The 21729-nt window shown below is 49.2% G+C and overlaps 1 protein-coding gene across 3 annotated transcripts in view; it reads left to right on the forward strand.

The window, feature by feature from the left end:
* Window positions 1–20920, forward strand: part of WARS1 (tryptophanyl-tRNA synthetase 1) — a 41455-nt gene extending 20535 nt beyond the window's left edge. For all 3 annotated transcript variants that reach the window (XM_030803844.1, XM_030803845.1, XM_030803846.1), the window contains exons 5-11: window positions 1473–1592; window positions 2467–2649; window positions 9642–9742; window positions 11480–11592; window positions 12298–12471; window positions 17877–18017; window positions 20372–20920. In XM_030803844.1, the coding sequence (XP_030659704.1) occupies window positions 1473–1592; window positions 2467–2649; window positions 9642–9742; window positions 11480–11592; window positions 12298–12471; window positions 17877–18017; window positions 20372–20533 (994 nt within the window). In that variant the 3' untranslated portion in view covers window positions 20534–20920. The remainder of the gene's footprint in view (window positions 1–1472; window positions 1593–2466; window positions 2650–9641; window positions 9743–11479; window positions 11593–12297; window positions 12472–17876; window positions 18018–20371) is intronic.
* The last annotated feature ends 809 nt before the right edge of the window (window positions 20921–21729 follow it).

A 21729-nucleotide genomic window follows, 5' to 3' on the forward strand; every position in this document is an offset into this window, starting at 1 on the left:
GACCCTTGGCTTGGGGAATATAAGGAGAAGTCACTTTCAGAATACTGTTCTCTAGATTCTCCTACCCAGACCTCTGAAAAAGGTAGTTATTCCTCTTGTATTTGGGGACACTTTACCCAGAAACAAAGGACATTCATCCTGGAATGTTGGTTTCCCACCCTGCTGAACATTGGAACTCGTCATGGAGCTTTTTAAAAATACACATTCCCGGCCAGGCGCAGTGGCTCACACCTGTAATCCCAGCACTTTGGGAGGCCGAGGCAGGCAAATCTTGAGGTCAGGAGTTCGAGACCAGCCTGGCCAACATGGTGAAACTCCGTCTCTATTAAAAACCCAAAAAATTAGCTGGGTGTAGTGGCGGGTGCCTACTATGCCCAGCTACTCAGGAGGCTGAGGCAGGAGGATCGCTTGAACCCAGGAGGCGGAGGTTGCAGTGAGCAGAGATCATGCCACTGCACTCCAGCCTGGGTGACAGAGTGAGACTCTGTCTCAAAAATAAATAAATAAACAAACAAACAAACACATTCCCAGAGAGCGCCTCAGATCCATTGAATCAGTCTCTGGAGGTGGGGCACAGGCAGCTGTGATTGGAAGCAGCCTGGTGGGGAGGAGGATGACTAGGGTGACTCGCAGATGAAGATACCTAGTCCCAAGCTGGCTGAGGGGCCCAGATAGATCTCCAAGTGAGGACTTGACCTCTGAACTCCCAGAGGACAATTCTTACTTTCCCTGGTAAGCCAGGACTATCTGCTCCCATGCAGTTTGCCTGGTGTTGGTCTGAGAGTCCTCAGGGCTGGGTGATTCTGAGTAAGGATCATATGGTGTTGGCCTGGTATCCCCAGGGAAGTGTACCAAGCTCACAGTATGTTGGCACTGATGTTTGGAGGGATTCCAAGAGTCCCAGTAGCTTCACAGCTGGATCCATCTTTTAAATACATTATTCCAAACCTACACATCTTGTCTTTTAAAACACTCACAAGAGAACCCATTTCAGTATGGCCGGGCGTGGTGGCTCACGCCTGTAATCCCAGCACTTTGGGAGGCCAAGGCGGGCGGATCACGAGGTCAGGAGATCGAGACCATCCTGGCTAACATGGTGAAACCCCATCTCTACTAAAAATACAAAAAATTAGCCAGGCGTGGTGGCGGGCACCTGTGGTCCCAGCTACTCGGGAGGCTGAGGCAGGAGAATGGCATGAACCCGGGAGGCAGAGCTTGCAGTGAGCAGAGATCGCGCCACTGCACTCCAGCCTAGGCTACAGAGCAAGACTCCGTCTCAAAAAAAAAAAGAAAGAAACCATTTCAGTAGAAGTTTCCTGTCATTTTTATATCATAAGCACCAAAGGTAACAAACTCTAGTTATTATCCATGTTGTTTCATCTCTGTCTATATTTTTCATTTCCAAAAGTGCATTATTGCCTTGATATTTTTCTCAGAAAATCACACTCTTCCTCTTCTCCTTTTTCCTTTAGAGATATGAATCAGGTTCTTGATGCCTATGAAAATAAGAAGCCATTTTATCTGTACACGGGCCGGGGCCCCTCTTCTGAAGCAATGCATGTAGGTCACCTCATTCCATTTATTTTCACAAAGTAAGTATTGGATCTTACGGCTTTTCTTGCTCTTAGTGAACTGAGAATGTTGCTTATAAACCATGTTTAGAACTGACAAGATCATGCTGGTTCATTTGCTGAGCAACCAAGACGTCAAGAGTTGGTCCTTTTTTGGCTTCCATTCACTTTGTTCCTGGGCTCACTTTAGAGGACCATGGAGTGATGGGGAGAGCGCAGCTTTGGAGTCAGCCAGGCCTGCTCCTCTTCTCATCCTGCTCCCTGTCCGCATGGCCATGGGCCGGCTACTTCTCTGAACCTAAGTTTCCACATCTGCAAGATGAGAGTGAAGATACCTACCTCATAAAACTACTGTAAGGCGCGCGGTGGCTCACGCTTGTAATCCCAACACTCTGGGAGGCCGAGGCGGGCGGATCACGAGGTCAGGAGATCAAGACCACGGTGAAACTCCGTCTCTACTAAAAATACAAAAAAATTAGCTGGGCGTAGTGGCGGGCGCCTGTAGTCCCAGCTACTTGGAGAGGCTGAGGCAGGAGAATGGCATGAACCCGGAAGGCGGAGCTTGCAGTGAGCCAAGATTGTGCCACTGTACTCCAGCCTGGGCGACAGAGCAAGACTCCGTCTCAAAAAAAAAAAAAAAAAAAAACTACTGTAAGGCTTCAAAACAAAGTGTGTAGAGCAGCTAACACAGAGCATACAAGGCCATCTTGGTCAATAAATGGTAGTAGACCTTATCATTATCCATAGTCAAATTCATATCACGATTCAAATTGTGATTTTGTAGGCAAGGAAGTTTTAACATACATTGTAAGTAGGAACTGTGTTTTCAGATGCACGATGGCGTTCCTCCACAGGGGAGATGAGACGTCAGCTTTCTTCCCCTGTGTTTCTTTAGGTGGCTCCAGGACGTGTTTAACGTGCCCTTGGTCATCCAGATGACGGATGATGAGAAGTATCTGTGGAAGGACCTGACCCTGGACCAGGCCTATAGCTATGCTGTGGAGAATGCCAAGGACATCATCGCCTGTGGCTTTGACATCAACAAGACTTTCATATTCTCTGACCTGGACTACATGGGGTAAGGAGAAAACGTCTGGCTGCCTTTTTAATAGGTAGAGGAGGATGTCAAGTTGTCATGACCACAGCTAAATTCGAAACAGCTGAAATGGTCTTAAGGCCTGCTAAATGTTCTTCTTCCTTTATTAAATGCTATGAGTGGCCAGTCATGGTGGTTCACGCCTGTAATCCCAGCACTTTGGGAGGCTGAGGTGGGTGGATCACGAGGTCAGGAGTTTGAGACCAGCCTGACCAACATGGTGAAACCCCGTCTCTATTGAAAATACAAAAATTAGTCGGGTGTGGTGGCATGCACCTGTAAGCCCAGCTACCCAGGAGGCTGAAGCAGGAGAATCGCTTGAACCCAGGAGGTGGAGGTTACAGTGAGTTGAGATTGCGCCGTTGCACTCCAGCCTGGGCAACAGAGCGAGACTCCATCTCAAAAAGGAAAAAAAAATGCTATGAGCTGGTTTATTGGTTTTATTTACCAATAATTTTGAAAGTGAAAAGCTGTGTATATAAATAGAAAGGATTAAGTGATATCAGTATCTTAAAGATTCAATTATTGTCTCCATAATTACATTTACAGAAATTTAAAATATGGGCTCAGCCACAGCATGATGGCATCTCAGATTTTCATCCTCAGCTGTGCCAGGAAGTCCTGCCTTGCAGTTTCTTGCCGAGGATAGTCAGTCTTCCAGAGTTATGTCTTCCTCCTTTTCAATGCACCTTTTCCTCACAGAGAAAAGACTCTGGTTACACAATTCCCTCAGTCTAGTTCTTTTAATCAGCCATTTAATAAGCCAAAATATTTCATTCTGAAAATCCTTCAAGTTTCATCCCAAATGATTACCAAGAAATGTGTTAGAAAAATAAGACTTTGGTCAACCATCACAAGAAGGATACTATCTAGCTCAACAAATATTTCTTGAGCACCTAAATTGTGGTACTCCCCTAAGGTGAGATACTCTCCTAAGTCATGGTACTCCCCTAAGGTGCGGTCTCCCCTAGGGCATGGTACTCCCCTAAGGCATGTTACTCCACTCCCCTAAGACGTGTTACTCCTCCCCTAAGGTGATTCCTCAGGAGAAATGGGTTCATTGCTATGCTTCTGCAGCTCAGGTTGGGCTCTGAGCAGGCCCTCCCATGTTAGCTCACTATCAGGGACCATGCCGAGGCAGGATAAGAGGGACACTAGAGGGGCAAGTGAGCAGTGAGCACAGGAGGACTTGCTTAGAGCCGCATCCCCAGAAAATTGCCTTTTATAAGACCTTAAAACTGAGTAGTGGCAGCCAGGCGCGGTGGCTCACGCCTGTAATCCCAGCACTTTGTGAGGCTGAGGTGGGTGGATCACAAGGTCAGGAGGTCAGGAGTTCGAGACCAGCCTGGCCAACATGGTGAAACCCCATCTCTACTAAAATACAAAAATTAGCTGGCTGTGGTGGAATGCTCCTGTAGTTGCAGCTACTTGGGAGGCTGAGGCGGAAGAATCGCTTGAACCTGGGAGGCAGAGTTTGCAGTGAGCTGAGATTGTGCCACTGCATTCCAGCCTGGGCGACAGAGTGGGAAAAAAAAAAGAAAAACAAAACTGAGTAGTGGTTTTATATCCATTGAGAGCAATGTATGCCCTGATAGGAAATCTCACCCTTCTATCAGCCAGTAAAACTGTTAGCTTTCTAATTTTACCAATTTTTTTTTTTTTTTTTTTTTTTGAGATGGAGTCTTGCTCTGTCACCCAGGCTGGAGTGCAGTGGCACGATCTCAGCTCACTGCAAGCTCTGCCTCTCAGTTTCACGCCATTCTCCTGCCTCAGCCTCCCAAGTAGCTGGGACTACAGGTGCCCACCACCATGCCCGGCTAATTGTTTGTAATTTTAGTAGAGACGGGGTTTCACTGTGTTAGCCAGGATGGTCTCGATCTCCTGACTTCGTGATCCGCCCGCCTTGGCCTCCCAAAGTGCTGGGATTACAGGCATGAGCCACCACGCCTAGCACCTATTAGATCTTTTAAAATTACTTCTCTTGGTTCAGCCATGTGAGCTTGGAGGCCCTGTGGCATCCTTGAAGGAAGGGAAATAGACAGGGATCCAGATCCTTGAACCTGGGTTTAGTGGCTGTGTGTCATAGCAGCCATGTCCATGAAATGGGATCAAGCAAGAACACAGATGTCATCATTAGTATAATTTTCTTTCCTTCTTTCTTTCTTTTTTTTTTTTTTGTTTTGTTTTGTTTTTTTTTTGTTTTTTTTGAGACAGAGTCTCACTCACGGGTTTTGCCGTGTTGGCCAGGCTGGTCTCGAACTCCTGACAAGTGATCCCCCCCGCCTCGGCCTCCCAAAGTACTGGGATTACAGGTGTGAGCCACCGTGCCCAGCCGTATTAGTGTAATTTTCATGGCACTTTATTTCCTGATTCTCACCCCATTCCATACAATGATTCAACTGATTGAACCTCGGCAGAGACAACCGTGGGTTCTGCTTCTCCCTTTCCAGTCAGGCAGTGCTGCTGGCATTGCCCAGTAGCTGCTGTCTTCTTCCCAAACCACCACTGCCCCCACCAGCCAGTGATCTCCCTAAAACTCAGAGCTAATCTTATCTTCCACTTGCGGGTCTTTCCCAGTTCTCCTCCTTAGATGACATTGAGAATTCTCACCTTTCGCTTAGCACATGAGCCCTTTCGTGATTGGCCCTGTGTTCCTTTTCAGCATCACTGCTACCTCTAGCTCAGTGGAACAGCTTGCAGTTCCACATCCCTCTCCTTTGTACATGCTCTGTGCTGCCCAGAATTCCCACCCACTCTCCTGACCCTGCCACCCCGAGCTTAGCTAATTCCTACACTTTCTTCCAAAGGCCTGATCAAGCATCACCTTTCCCTAGGAGCTTTCCCTCCCCACAGCCAAATTTAGATGCCCCTCTCTGGTCCTCCATCATGCTGGGCCTTACCTCTGCCACATCTGGTACAGTGTGGCCCTCTCCCTGCTAACTGAGTAAGACACATAGTTCCTGAATTTGTGCTCTCTGTGGCCCATCCCTTCCTGGGCCCCACAGACACAGCAGAAGCAAAGCTGAGCCCCTTCGTCAACGGATATAAATGCTGGTGGTGAGACAGGAGCAAGTGCCTATAATAGTCCATGAAGCTGATTCAGCCAATAGATGTGCAATGGGGTAGATGAACTTTTGAACAGTCCACATGAAAAGACCATCACCTGAGCAACCCCACTTTCAGCACTCTCTGAACGTGGAGTGAGGCCGCCGTTCACCGTGCTGTCTCTTTGGCAACTACGGTTGCAGCTCCTGACCAACCTCCACCTTCGCTAAATAAGAACTTCCTTTTTTTTTTTTTCTTTTTTTGAGATGGAGTCTTGCTCTGTCACCCAAACTGGAGAGCAGTGGCATGATCTCAGCTTACTGCAATCTCTGCCTCCTGGGTTCAAGCAATTCTTGTGACTCAGCCTCCTGAGTAGCTGGGATTACAGGCGCCCACCATCACACCCAGCTAATTTTTGTATTTTTAGTAGAACCAGAGTTTCACCATGTTGGCCAGGCTGGTCTCGAACTCCTGTCCTCAAGTGATCTACCCACCTCAACCACCCAAAGTGCTGGGATTACAGGCGTGAGTCACTGCACCTGGTCAGGAACTTCCTTTTTCTTTACAAACATGGAGTAAAGATGAATGTCAGTATGTCAACCAAAAGGGTCGATGATATCTTTTCTTGAAAGGCATTTTATATTGAACCTAAAGTGAGGAGAGACATTTTAAAGGGTAAATCCTCTATTCAGACATTTTACTTTAAGAGTTTCTTCTAAACATTTGAGCATTTTACTTTTCTGTCTTGAATTTAACTCAAAATCTGTATCTTTGGCTTAATAAAGCTCCTTCCTGTGGTTTAGGAGCTGGAAATTCAACAAAGCCAGCCATCGCCCTCTTTGAGTGGGAGGGAGGTGGTGAGGCCTCCATGAGGAAGGAAGCCAGTGCAGTTCCCCCTGCACATTGCACATGGCCCCAGAAAGGCCTTCCCGCCCAGGGCCCTGAGGGATGCAAAGGCACTGAGCTGGGAGTCTGAAAACTTGTGGTCCAGACCCAGCTCTGCCCCTGCCTGGTCTTGTTCCCTTGGGCAAGTCCTTAAATCTCTGAGCTTCCATTTTCCTGTGAGGAAGGGAGCTGGGTGCTAGTGGGGGGCAGCATAACAGAGGTTGCAAGTGCTCTGCTTGCGGCCGTCCACTGTGTGGCCTGGGCATGGGAGAAGCCATCCACCATGTGGCCTGGGCATGGGAGAAGCCGTCCACCGTGTGGCCTGGGCATGGGAGGAGCCGTCCACCGTGTGGCCTGGGCATGGAAGGAGCCGTCCACCGTGTGGCCTGGGCATGGGAGGAGCTCCTCTCTGCCTGCTTTCTCCACTCTGCTCATTTGTTCTACAAATATTTATTGGACATCTGCTATATGCCAGACTCATGCTGGGGGTACAGCAGGGAGCAAAACCATTATCTCAGCAGCTGCGTAGAGCCTCTCTTCTAATGGGAGGAATCAGCTAACAGGTGATCAATCAGGTGATAATAAGTTCTATGGTGATAATAGGGACAAAGGGCAGGGGTAGAGAAGACCATGGTCAGAAGATGATAGTGCCTGCACTGCATATAAAGTGCTTCAAGCCACGCCTGGCACCTGGGGAGTGCTCAGTAAATGTTGTAATCTAAAATCTCTTCCCACTTTAAACCCTGTCTGAGAGTGAAAAGCAGGTGCCCTCCCTGGGGTAACTGGTTGTTCAGCCACGTGATATACAGTTTGGTGTGTTCACCGCAGCCAGTGAGAAGTCTCCATGTGCCGGCACTGGCATGGCTGCTGTTGCATGATGGGTCCATCCCAGCTGTGCAGGGGGACAGTCGTCCCTTGAGGGGAGGATCACGCATGCTCACGGTGCAGCGCCTGCATTCACCGTGTAGCCAGCACAGTGGCAGCAGTTTGCAGCAAGTAATGACGAGTCTTCTAAGAAAGGGCAGCGTGCTCTAACTCAGAAATACCAGTCAGACACCGTGAAGCTACAGTCCTGCCACAGTTTGGGGGTACTGGAGACTTTCCCTCCTTGTGAGGGTTAGGGTGTCCCAGGTGCCTCAATCCCAAGGGCGCATGGAGTCTTTGCTGCAGCCCATCTCCCCAGGTGACAGACAGCTGCTGTCCTTACTGGCTGTGAGGCCTGCTGCGGTGCCCAGGAGGGACCTTCCCTGCCTGCGGTGTTCCTGGTTTGCTTGGCAGGAAGACAAGGCCGCATCTTCCCAGGCGGTGCTGCTGTTGACTGTGCTCTTGCTCTCTGTTGTTTCCATCGTGCTGAGTGGGTGGCACAGATGCTGGTTCTCCTGGCATGCCCCTTCACAGTACTGCGCCCGCCCTCTCCAGTGCCCCCCAGGGCCTGAAACTCAGCTGGCTGCTAGGCGAAAGACACAGTCCATCCCTCCCATGCTGCCTCTGCTCAACCTGGACAGACCTTGGCGCTGACCTTGACCGTTACAGGCCTCCCAGCGTTGTGCTTCACCCAGTACAAACAGCCAGTGTCCCTGCACTCCTGACACCCCACCCCACCTGCACAAAGACAGTCAGTAGTTCTCCGCCCTGACCCAAAAGTCTAAACTCTTCTAAAGGATAAGATGTGGTGAGACAAGCATAGGCTTTGGGGCCAGGTGAATCTGTGTTGGGATCCCAGCCCCTGTACTCACTGGGCCTGTGACTATGACCCTGAACTTCTTTGAGCCTAGTCTTTAACTGTAAGGTGGAGGCAATGCTACTACTTTGAAGGGGATTTTAGTAGTATTGACACATATGCAGCATCTAGCACAGCTCCTGCCACATGGTGCAAACACTTAAAAGACACCGGCCTTCCCCCTTTTCCCTCATAGTGTCTGACACATGGTAGGGCCTAGAGGAAAAGTAATAGTATATACTTTGAATATAGTAATACAAAGATGCAATATAAGAAGCCACTTGCAATATAAGAAGCCACTCGGCTGGGCACGGTGGCTCATACCTGTAATCCCAGCACTTTGGGAGGCCGGGGCAGGCGCATCACCTCAGGTCAGGAGTTTGAGACCAGCCTGGACAACATGGTGAAACCCCATCTCTACTAAAAATACAAAAATTAGCCAGGCGTGGTGGCGAGCAGCTGTAATCCCAGCTACTCAGGAGGCTGAGGCAAGAGAATTGCTTGAACCCAAGAGGTGGAGGTTACAGTGAGCCAAGATCATGCCACTGCACTCCAGCCTGGGCTACAGAGTGAGACTCCCTCAAAACAAAAAAAAGAAGCCACTCTGGGTTCTGCCAAACCCCTACACCCCGCTGTGTTTGCTTCTTCTTCAGCCTAGTTCCGGTAGTGGAATGGCTGCCACAGATTCAGGCCTGGTACCCATACCCCTCACCATCCAGAAGAGAGAGTTGGGTTGCTTCAATCAGCCACTGTGGCCTAGCCCTGTTGTTGTGGATGTAGGGTCAGTTCTGCCCAAACAGCAGTGGGGAGCAGTGGCCAGAGGCTAGGAGGACCAGCTGCACTGAGACAGGCCTTCCTCCTTGGGCCATGGGTTTCTATCCATACGCTCATCCAACAACAAGCAGATGGTCTCCCACAACACAGCGTGTCTCAACTAAGAAGCTCCCGGGAGCTCCCAGACTTGAGCTCACAGCCCACTGAACTGCTAACCCTGGCAGAATTTAAATTTTTCATGCTAGCTGCGAGTCTCTGAATCTGCTTGTGTTCTTGCCTTGTTTGTATGTCTGCTTCATGTTGGTTTCACACTGGTTTCTGCCTTTCCCAGTCAACTCCACAGGTAATCGTGTGTATACTTTGCCTAATGCAGGTATCTTTGCCTACAGATGACTTCCTGGCACCTTCCTGGTGCTTATGTGTTGATCACAATGTGGCCCCAAGTCTGGCCCATGCCACTATTCATTGGCATCCAATTTTAACAACTGTGACTTTGCCTTCAGTGAAGCCCGCCCTCCCGTTTGGGATTTCATTCTCGTTGTCTTTGCAGGATGAGCTCAGGTTTTTACAAAAATGTGGTGAAGATTCAAAAGCATGTTACCTTCAACCAAGTGAAAGGCATTTTCGGCTTCACTGACAGCGACTGCATTGGTAAGGGGCCCACTGCTGCTGTGGACCACTCCCTGCACCCTTCAAAAAGGAGCAGAGTTCTGGAGGAGACACACGCCTGGTTTAAATATCTCTGAGATGTTAGCATTTGCAACTGTCTCTTTAAGTAGGACACCCAGGCGTGGGTGGGTCGTCGTCGTCCTGGAATCTGACTAGCTAGTGTAATGCATTGAGCAGCTTCTCTGGGTTGGGTGAAGCTGTGCTTCAGGATGTAAGTCTGTCCCTCTCCTGTCACCCATCTTAAAGTTCAGAAGCAAGAAAAATCTAAGGATGACTTTGGAGTTCCAACAGCTCTGGTGGGACCCCAGTCAGTGTAAGGTGGCCTTGGTTGGAACCCAGGGGTGATGGAGAAGGACAGCTGGGCCTGCCACCCATGAGAGGGCTTTTGAGTCTTTGTCTCCCTGAGCCTCAGTGTCCCCACATGTAAGATGAGGGGCTTGACTCAAGGCCTTCTGGAGCCTTCCCACCGCTGCCGTGCTCTCCTTCCATGGCTCCACCCCAGCAGATATGCAAATGGTTTGCCTCCCACATGCATGCCTTCATGGCCCTCTCCATAAATTTCCATGTGTCTTTCAGATGCATTGGCCTTGTAGACTTTTAGACTTTTGGTCCTTGAGACTTGTGGCTGGGCCTCCTGATCCCCTCCTCTACTTGATGTTTGGTGCATGGCTTCAGGCCTAGCAGGCCTCTGAGGCCTTCAGTCAGCTGCCAGCCGAGACAGCTCCCTGGGATGTGCTGCCGGGGCTCTCTGTGAGGAGCGTTTGCCCTGCTTGGAACCAGAGCCACAGCGGCATGTGCTCCACAGCATCAGGGTCACACTGGGCCAGCCGCATGCCCAGGGCCCAGCAACATCTGAGCTCACCCAAGGGCCTGGGTACCGCCACTCGGTGGGGGTTGGCATGGCACCACCTGTCAGGGGCCATAGAGAGGTCAAAAGTTCTGCTTCTGCAGGTCTAAGCAAATACTAATGACAGTAATAACAGCAACAACATCCAAAACACTAAAAACTTTTAAATACCAAAATACATTCATCATAACTGCTGATAATGAAAGGTGGAACAGCCTGAATGCCCAGTGGTTAGAGAATGGTTAAATAATATGATACATTGACAGGACAGAATATACTTGGTAACAACATGGGTAGTCATTACAATGAAAAAGGCAAGGAAGGCCAGGCGCGGTGGCTCACACCTGTAATCCCAGCACTTTGGGAGGCCCAGATGGGCAGATCACAAGGTCGAGAGATTGAGACCATGCTGGCCAACATGGTGAAACCTCATCTCTGCTAATAATACAAAAATTAGCTGGGTGTGGCATGCACCTGTAGTCCCAGCTACTCAGGAGGCTGAGGCAGGAGAATCACTTGAACCCAGGAGGCGGAGGTAGCGGTGAGCTGAGATTGAGCCACCACACTCCAGCCTGGCGACAAAGCGAGACTCCTTCTGAAAAAAAAAAAAAAGAAAGAAAAGAAAAAGCCAAGGAAAGACCAAATATAGTGTAATCACAACAAAAATGCATAGAGTAAAATATATAAAGAAAATGGATGAAATGAGACACATTGCAACTATACAGCTCGTTCTTTCTACTTTTCTGTATTTTTTAGGTTTTCTTTAATGATTATTTTATAATGGGGAGAAAACCTGTTTTTGTTTATTCCTTTATTAACTAAGCAGAACAGGAACTCATCTCACGTGTAAAAATATTTTTTCTCATTTTCAGGGAAGATCAGTTTTCCTGCCATCCAGGCTGCTCCCTCCTTCAGCAACTCATTCCCACAGATCTTCCAAGACAGGACAGATATCCAGTGCCTTATCCCATGTGCCATTGACCAGGTCAGCAGGCAGAACCAAGGCTCTCTAAGTCTGGGGCATCGACAGCAGGTTCCTCTTAACTCTTCAGCAGGGAGAGGTGTTGAAAGATATGACAGGCAGCCAGGCAGGGTGGCTCACGCCCGTAATACCAGCACTCTGGGAGGCCAAGGCAGGCGGATCACTTGAGGCCAGGAGTTCAAGACCAGCCTGGCCAACATGGCGAAACCCCGTCTCTACTAAAAATACAAAATTTAGCCGGACGTGGTGGCGGGCGCCTGTAATCCCAGCTGCTCACCTCGCTTGAACCCCAGAGGCAGAGGTTGCAGCGAGAGCGCATCACTGCACTCCAACCTGGGCGACAGAGCAAGACTCTGTCTCAAAAAAAAGGAAAGAAAGTTGGGGGGTGGGAGGCAAGGGGAGGGAGAGCATTAGGACAAATACCTAATGCACGCGGGGCTTAAAACCTAGATGACGGGTTGATGGGTGCAGCAACCCACCATGGCACATGTATACCTATGTAACAAACCTGCATGTTCTGTACATGTATCCCAGAAGTGGAAGTAAAATTTAAAAAAAAAAAGGAAAAGATATGAAAGGGAGGAGGGAGTGAATTTCTTTGGTTGGAAGCATGAGAGCCTTCTGTGAAGATGCTCACAGGGACTGCTCACGGCTGAAAGCTGGCATGTTTTCCAGCCACTGTCATCAGGGTCCTTACTCTCCCTACAGGATCCTTACTTTAGAATGACAAGGGACGTCGCCCCCAGGATCGGCTATCCTAAACCAGCCCTGCTGCACTCCACCTTCTTCCCCGCCCTGCAGGGCGCCCAGACCAAAATGAGTGCCAGTGACCCCAACTCCTCCATCTTCCTCACCGACACAGCCAAACAGATCAAAACCAAGGTATGCATTGGCCTGGGCAGAGGGCAGCCAGTGGGAGCAGAAACATGCCCTGGGGGGCACACGCACACACACACCACTGCACAGTGCTTTGGGCCTCAGCCACCGTGGCAATGCTGAACTCCAGGATTGCCAACTATGCTCCCTGCAGAACTCAAGGCAGCCTGTCCTTCCCACATGAATCAGGTGAGTTTGTTTTGTGTCCTTTCATTTAGGTAAAATTTTGAATTTTTTTTTTCTTTTTTTCCTTTTCTGCTTTTCTTACCAGCACTGTTCTGCAAGCAAAGTCATAGCAATTTCCTTAAAGTTATAATTATGTGGATGTTATTAAATAATGGAAAAGATTTGTGTATACTTCTCATCATCACCTGTGTTCCAGGGGTGCCTTATTTATGGACCCAGTGCCTTATTTATGTTTTCTCATGTTTCATTCTCACTGGGAGGTGGTGATGCTATTCCCTTTAAAGATGAGATGATGAGGCTTAGAGAAGCCCAGCCGCTTGACCAAGTTTCCACCACCGGGAATCAGCAGCACTGCTGTCCTGGCCCTGAGCAGCCATTACCAAGCAGGGGTTAGGAGCTGGTTTTCTCCCAGAGAGTGTTCTCACTGAGAGACACAGAACTGAGAAATGTCCTTCCACGGGACAATCCTGCTGGCCCCAGGAGGGAGGCATGCAGCAGGCATTCAGCAAACATTTGACAAATCACTAGAGAAACTAAAAGGAGAAGTTAGTTTGAGCTTCCTTATTTTGCATGGCGCCAGTTTCTGTTGCCTGGTTCCTCAACTGCCAGTGTATATATAATTGCCTCACTGTTACACAAAGCAGTTGACATTTTCTTTGGAATCAAGTGTGTGTTTGCAGACCAGGAGATTGCAGTGGGAATGCTGGGAACTGTATTTGAGGCATGTCACATGCCCTCTGAGTCACTGCCCCTGACCCTTCTGGAAAGTCCCAAGCAGTTTCTGGTTGACAATGGGGAAGCTTTTCATATCAAATATTCCTAAGACATGCCCTCCACCAACTCTCCCCTCTCAGTTGGAAGCTGGTATAATTGGAGACTTTTCTTTCCCTTTCACTTCTGGCCAAAACTTCCAGAGCACAGGGTGCAGAGTAGGGAGGGAAGCGCCAATGGAAAAGTCAGCTGTTTTATTTTGCTTCTGAGAAGTTGTTTTGAAAAAGTTGTTTATGGCCAGGTGCGGTGGCTCACACCTATAATTCCAGCACGTTGGGAGGCCAAGGCAAGTGGATCACTTGAGGTCAGGAGTTCGAGACCAGCCTGGCCAACATGGTGAAACCCCTGTCTCTATTAAAAATACAAAAATTAGCCAGGTGTAGCGGCAGGCACCTGTAATCCCAGCTACTCGGGAGGCTGAGGCAGGAGAATTGCTTGACCCTGGGAGACTGAGGTTGCAGTGAGCCAAGATCGTACCAGTGTACTCCAGCCTGGGCAACAGAGCGAGACTCCGGCTCAAAAAAAAAAAAAAAAGAAAAAGAAAAGAAAAACTTGTTTATGGATCTGGGACATTTATCATTAACTTAGGGACCAGCAGAGCCCTCAAGGTGAGCAGTTAGCCTGAGGTCAGGAAACACAGAGGCCTACAGATGGTCACTGAGCCTGCAGGCTTTTTGTGGGGCAGAACAGGGCCCGGCCAGGCCCTCACTCTAAGTCCCCATGCCCGATTTCAGCTCCAAAGTCAGAATCTCCACACTAGAGAAGAGAGGGCACATCTGCTCCAGCCTCCTCCTAAAAATAACAGGTTCAGGCAGGGTAGTGGCACGTGCCTGTAATCCCAGCTACTCAGTAGGATGGCTTGAGCCCAGGGATTCAAGGCTGCAGTGAGCTACTATTGTGCCTGTGAATAGCCACTGCACCCCAGCTGGGGTGGCACAGTGAGGCCCCATCTCTAAAATTAAAAAAATAAAAATAGTAGCACGGTGCTGATGACTCAGGTGGCTTTGCTGAGTGAGTACCTGCCACCTGCACACAGTCAGCCTGTGTGATCTAACTGCATCCCAACTACCACCCTAGCCAGCCATGTCCATTCAGCATCATTTCCTGTCACACAGAGTTGCACTGGTCACCCGCTTCCATCATCTTAGTTGCTGGCAGCAGTGCTCCGTACCCACCCCCAAGTTAGCCCTCCATCTATTTTCCTGTAAGTCAGGCCTGGTAGGCTGCTTCCTGCATCATTGAGGACCGGCCTGGTAGGCTACTTCCTGCATCATTGAGGACGGGTCATGCAAGGAGGCAGAACTGAGCCACTCAGTTCTCGAGCTCCACCCAGAAGCCTGGTGTCCCAGGAGCCAGCCTGGTCCTGCCAGTCCCTGTCACATATGGCAGGTTCCTGACACTCTGGGCCTGATTTCCTTCACCTGTAAGATAGAGAAAGCACTACAGAGGTCATTGGGTTGTTGGGGATAAAATGCATGTCACAACCCTAACAGCCTCCATGGATGGCACATCTGCTGTGTGCCTACCATGGGACAAGGGGCTTCACCTGGGGAGGGGGAGTGTGCAGGTGGTGGTGATGCCAGCACATCTTGAAAAACGTGCAGCAGACACCAGTTTCCTTGTTCTCCTCTCAGATAAAGGGCTGGGAACTGGCCTTTCAATACCCTCTTCAAACTGCCTCTGGAGCCCAGGACCTGTGTTCTCAGACTTTCTTCCTGACACTGGAGCTTCTTCCCCAAGGCCCAGCAGGGAGGGCTGTGGCTACCACATAGCAGTGACTCCATCAGGCACTTAGATGTTAGGAGACACCACTACTAGGTGGTTTTTTTCTTCCTCCTGTTTATTGGTATTTTCCATAGTTTTTGGTTTGGTTCTATAACTTTTTTTTTCTTTTTTTTTATTTATTTATTTTTATTTTTATTTATTTTTTTTTTTTTTTGAGACAGAGTCTCCCTCTGTCACCCAGGCTGGAGTGCAGTGGTGCGATCTCGGCTCACTGCAAGCTCCACCTCCCAGGTTCACGCCATTCTTCTGCCTCAGGCTCCTGAGTAGCTGGGACTACAGGCGCCCACCACCACGCCCAGCTAATTTTTTGTATTTTAGTAGAGACGGGGTTTCACCGTGTTAGCCAGGATGGTCTTGATCTCCTGACCTCGTGATCCACCTGCCTCAGCCTCCCAAAGTGCTGGGATTACAGGTGTGAGCCACCGCACCCGGCCTCTTTTTTTTTTTTTTTTTTTTAAGGAAAGGGAAGGTAAACGTCCCATTCGTTAGCTTTTTTCTTTCAGCCCCACAGGCCTGCCCACCAGCCAGCCACACAGCGCCAGCCCCTCGCATGGGCCTTGCCTGAGCCTCTCGTGTGACTGCTGCTTTCCCCGCCCAGCCTCTCAGCAGTGCCCTACCAAAATGGAGACTGGCGCGTTTGCCCCAACACTCGTCTGCTCCTTTTGCACGATCCCAACTTAATCTAGTTAGGAATCTGCTCTGGAATTCTGTGTGTGTGTGTGTGTGTGTGTGTGTGTGTGTGTGTGTGAGTGTGTGATGGAGTTTCGCTCTTGTTGCCCGGCTGGAGTGCAATGGCACAATACCGGCTCACCGCAACCTCCGCCTCCTGGGTTCAAACAATTCTCCTGCCTCAACCTCCCAAATAGTTGGGATTACAGGCATGCACCACCACGCCCAGCTAATTTTGTATTTTTTGTAGAGACGGGGTTTCTTCATGTTGGTCAGGCTGGTCTCAAACTCCCTACCTCAGGTGATCCGCCTGCCTCAGCCTCCCAAAGTGCTGGCATTACAGGTGTGAGCCACTGCACCCGGCTGTTCTGGAATTCTTTTAAGGAGACTTACTAAACATAACAACTTAGAACTTACTGATTCTGCCCACCTTTTTTCCTATTAAAAAAAAGTTAAGGCTGGGCACAGTGGCTCATGCCTGCAATCCCAGCACTTTGGGAGGCCAAGGCAGGCAAATCACCTGAGGTCAGGAGTTCAAAACCAGCCTGGCCAACATGGAGAAACCCTGTCTCTACTAAAAATACAAAATTAGCTGGGCATGGTGGCAAAAAAAAAAGTTAAGGGGCCGAGCACAGTGACTCACACCGGTAATCCCAGCACTTTGGGAGGCCAAGACAGGCAGATCACTTGAGCCCAGGAGTTCAAGACCAGACTGGGCTACACGACAAAACCTGGGCTCTACAAAAAATACCAAAAAATTAGCCAGGCTGGTGGCACACACCTGTACTCCTAGCTACTCAGGAGGCTGAGGCAGGAAGGTAACCTGAGACCAGGAGGTCAAGGCTGCAGTGAGCCATGATCGCACCACTGCACTCCAGCCTGGGCAACAGACTAGAGATCCTATCTAAAAAAAAAAATTAGGGTGGCATTTTCTCAGATGCTCACTGAAAGAATGTTGAAGGAGTTTTGCCTACTTCTGGCTTTTATTAGCCCTAATTACTCTGTGATTATCATTAACAATTCCTAAAAGTCATTGCATTTCTGAGTTTTTCAGCTCTGACAATGTTGCCTGTTTGTTAAGTGGAGACCTGCCTGCAGGCCCCTCTACCTGCGCACTTCTCGTGGGTTTGCCTTCTCTCACTGCCTTACCCTGGGCCTTCTTGTTATGCTTTCTGTGGGGGGCTGGCCGCTGCTTTCCTGTCCCCGTTAACACTGCAGTACCTATCCCTAAGAGAGGCTGCCCTTCCTGCCATCTCCCTTACTCTGAGGATGACTTACTCATCCTTTTTCTTTTATTTATTTATTTTTTTTTTTAGTTTTTATTATTTTAGAAACAAGGTCTTGCTCTGTCGCCCAGGCTGGCGTGCAGTGATGCAATCACAGTCCACTATAACCTCAAACTCCTAAGTTTGAGTGATTCTTCCACCTCTGCCTCCCAAGTAGCTAGGACCACAGGTGCACGTCACCACACCAGCTAATTCCTTATTTATTTATTTATTTATTTATTTATTTATTTTTTTTTTTTTTTTTTTTGCAGAGAGGAGGGCTCACTAAGTTACCCAGACTGGTCTTGACTTCCTGGCCTCAATCGATCCTCCCCCTCAGCCTCCCAAAATGCTGAGATTACTGGCACAAGCCACCGTGTCTGGCCTTACCCATCCTTTTTCTGAAGCTTGTCACCTGAGGAACTTGTCTCTCCCAGGTTTCAGTTCAGTCAGTGCCTTGGCTTTCCCAACTCTATTCTCCTGTGTCTCCGAGGATGAGGGGGTTCAAAGCTCATCTGCCCCCATCTCTCCTGCAGTAAGCCCCACGGTGGCTCACACCCCAGCTTCACAGGAAGAACAGCAGTGGGTCCCCCACCGGCTGTGTGCCTTGGCCTTTCTCTGGTCCAGAATCTGACAGCACTCACACCTTTGACTTCCGCACTTGGGCTTCTAGCCAGTGTCCAGGCACAGGATGAGCAGGACTGACGAGCGTGTCTGTGTCCTCTTCTGGTGCAGGTCAATAAGCACGCGTTTTCTGGAGGGAGAGACACCGTCGAGGAGCACAGGCAGTTTGGGGGCAACTGTGATGTGGACGTGTCTTTCATGTACCTGACCTTCTTCCTCGAGGACGATGACAAGCTGGAGCAGATCAGGAAGGTGAGCAGGGAGCCCCAAGGGCGCACAGCCACCTCCAGCCGCCCACTCCTGCCCATGGGGCCTGGAAGGCTCCGACAGCCGGGCCTGAAGGGTTGGTCGGAGGTGCTCAACTGAAACAAGGTGAAAACTGAGTAGAGTCCCCCTCATGGTTTTTAGACCTGGGCTCAGAAGCCTCATGAACAAATCACGAAAGAGCAGATACAAATTACTATTCATTTAGGAGCCACACAAAACAGTCTTGCTTTATTAGTCATCAGAGAAATATAAGTTAACGTGATCAAAGCTAAGACAGTTCAGTACAGAATTAGTAGGGGCTTTTGGGTTGCCATTGACTATTTTCAGTGATTGTGAAGCAGACGCTTCAAGGCACACTCATGTGAGCAGAGTGTTTCTCAGCACAGCCTCAGGAAGCAGTTTGGTACTGGGTACAAAGAGCCCAAAAATGTTCAGAGCTTCTCCTCAGGTTTTCTCATTCTTAGATTTTTTTCCAAGGAAATAATCCTGAGTAAGAGAAAGCTTTCCACACAAAGATGTTAAAAATGATAATAGCAAAAAGTTCAACACAGACTCAGTACAACAGAGGAAGTGTTAAATTAGAATTGTTACAGGGTGGATTATTATGCAGGCATGAACTATTTTAAGTGTTCATATGCAGGGCATGGTGGCACACATCTGTAGCCCCTGCTACTTGGGAAGCTGAGACAGGAGGATCCCTTGAGCCCAGGAGTTCAAATCCAGCCTGGGCGACATAGCAAGACCCTCATTTCTTTTTTTTCTTCCTTTTTTTTTTTTTTTTTTTTTTTTTTGAGATGGAGTCTTGCTCTGTCACCCAGGCTGGAGTGCAGTGGCACAATCTCGGCTTACTGCAAGCCCCGCCTCCTGGGTTCACGCCATTCTCCTGTCTCAGTCTCCCAAGTAGCCTGGGCGCCCGCCACCATGCCCAGCTAATTTTTTTGTATTTTTAGTACAGACAGGGTTTCACCGTGTTAGCCAGGATAGTCTCGATCTCCCGACCTTGTGATCTGCCCGCCTTGGCCTCCCAAAGTGCTGGGATTACAGGCATGAGCCACCGTGTCCAGCCAAGACCTTTATTTCTTTAAAAAAAAAAAGTTTTAGTGACACAGGAAAATATGCCTATGATAGTGAAAAAAGGATACCAAATGAAAACTCAGGGAGGAGTTAACTATGTTTAAATGAAATGCACTGCCGGGCGCGGTGGCTCAAGCCTGTAATCCCAGCACTTTGGGAGGCCGAAGCGGGCGGATCACGAGGTCAGGAGATCGAGACCATCCTGGCTAACACGGTGAAACCCCGTCTCTACTAAAAATACAAAAAAAATTAGCCGGGCGTGTTGGCGGGCGCCTGTAGTCCCAGCTACTCGGAGAGGCTGAGGCAGGAGAATGGCGTGAACCCGGGAGGCTAAGCTTGCAGTGAGCGGAGATCGCGCCACTGCACTCCAGCCTGGGGCACAGAGCAAGACTCCGTCTCAAAAAAAAAAAAAAAAAAAAAAAAAAAAAAAGAAATGCACAGGGAAAGAAATGTAAAGAAAATTTACCAAATGTTAGCGGCAGACGCCACCTCTGGGCATTTTTTAGGTGGGCAATTTGTAGGTGATTTTTCTTTACTTTGCTGCTGCTTTGTGGTTTGGGTACTTTATTAAATTTGCTTAATGAGCATGCAGTACAATCAGAAAAAGAAAAAATTAGCAAGATTTGGCTGGGTGCAGTGGCTCACGCCTATAATCCTAGCACTTTGGGAGGCCGAGGCGGGTGGATCACGAGGTCAGGAGATCGAGACCAGCCTGGCCAATATGGTGAAATCCCATCTCTACCAAAAATACAAAAATTAGCCAGGTGCGGTGGCAGGCATCTGTAATCCCAGCTACTCAGGAGGCTGAGGCAGGAGAATCGCTTGAACATGGGAGGCAGAGGTTGCAGTGAGCCGAGATCATGCCACTGCACTCCAACCTGGCAACAAAGTGAGACTCCGTCTCAAAAAAAAAAAAAAAAATTAGCAAGATTTTACAGAAGCCATAAGGCTGCCAGGAATTGTTGTTTAGTGCCTGGGGGGATGGCCCCTAGCGTCGGTAGGGGTGGGGACTGCCCTCCCCATTGGCCCTTTCACTGTGAGAGACCAAGTCATGGCTACTGTCAGAGCCAGGTTTCTAGCCGTTTTAGGAAGAGTGTAGCTGAAGGTATAGGTTATTGTTGTGGTAACAACAGATCTCACTTCTGAGTGCCACCCACGTGCCAGGCTCTGCATGGGTGGTGTGGGCTGAGCTGGTGCCCGAGGCAGGAAGGAGCCGCTCAGGACATGTGGAGCCGTCTCTCACGTGGCTGTCTCCCTCCGGGCAGGATTACACCAGCGGAGCCATGCTCACCGGTGAGCTCAAGAAGGCACTCATAGAGGTTCTGCAGCCCTTGATCGCAGAGCACCAGGCCCGGCGCAAGGAGGTCACAGATGAGATAGTAAAAGAGTTCATGACTCCCCGGAAGCTGTCCTTCGACTTTCAGTAGCACTCTTTTACATAAGCTTATAAAAGAAGTGATGTATCAATAATCCCAACCCAGTCAAAGCACCGCCACCCGTGGGGCTTCTGTCTGATGGTAATTACTGGGCCTGGTCTCTGTAAGCCTGTGTATGTTATCAATACTGTTTCTTCCTGTGAGTTCCATTATTTCTATCTCTTATGGGCAAAGCATTGTGGGTAATTGGTGCTGGCTAACATTGCATGGTCAGATAGAGAAGTCCAGCTGTGAGTCTCTCCCCAAAGCAGCCCCAGAGTGGAGCCTTTGGCTGGAAGTCCATGGGCCACCCTGTTCTGGTCCGTGGAGGACTCCAAGGGTTCCAAGTATACTCTTAAGGCACACTGTGGTTAAAAATATATATTCTATGTATGCATATATGGAATTGAAATGTCATTATTGTAACCTAGAAGTGCTTTGAAATATTGATGTAGGGAGGTTTATTGAGCACAAGATGTATGTCAGCCCATGCCCCCTCCCAAAAAGAAATTGATAAGTAAAAGCTTTGTTATACATTTGACTAAGAAATCACCCAGCTTTAAAGCTGCTTTTAACAATGAAGATTGAACAGAGTTGGGCAATTTTGATTAAATTAAGACTTGGGGGTGAAACTTTCCAGTTTACTGAACTCCAGACCATGCATGTATTCCACTCCAGAAATCATGCTCGCTTCCCTTGGCATACCAGCGTTTTCCCGCCAAATGACCCTAGACCCTCTGTCCTGCAGAGTCAGGGTGGCTTTTCCCCTGACTGTGTCCGATGCCAAGGAGTCCTGGCCTCCGCAGGTGCTTCATTTTGACCCTTGGCTGCAGTGGAAGTCAGCACAGAGCAGTGCCCTGGCTGTGTCTCTGGACAGGTGGACTTAGCTAGGGAGAAAGTTGAGGCAGCAGCCCTCGAGGCCCTCACAGGTGTCTAGGCAGGCCTCATTTCATCACGCACCATGTGCAGGCCTGGAAGAGCAAAGCCAAATCTCAGGGAAGCCCCTGGTTGATGTATCTGGGTCTCTGGAGCACTCTGCCCTCCTGTTACCCAGTAGAGTAAATAAACTACCTTGACTCCTGCTCTTGTCATTGTGCTCTGTCTGAGAGGTCTGAGGAGGGAGCAGAGACCCCTCCCCTCACCCTTCTGTGGATGACCTTGCGTCTGCTGGAGTCAAAATTTGGGGATGAAAGTGCACAGTCCCGGGA

The sequence above is a fragment of the Nomascus leucogenys genome, chromosome 22a, assembly GCF_006542625.1.
Source record: "Nomascus leucogenys isolate Asia chromosome 22a, Asia_NLE_v1, whole genome shotgun sequence".
In the NCBI taxonomy this organism is placed as follows: Eukaryota; Metazoa; Chordata; class Mammalia; order Primates; family Hylobatidae; genus Nomascus; species Nomascus leucogenys.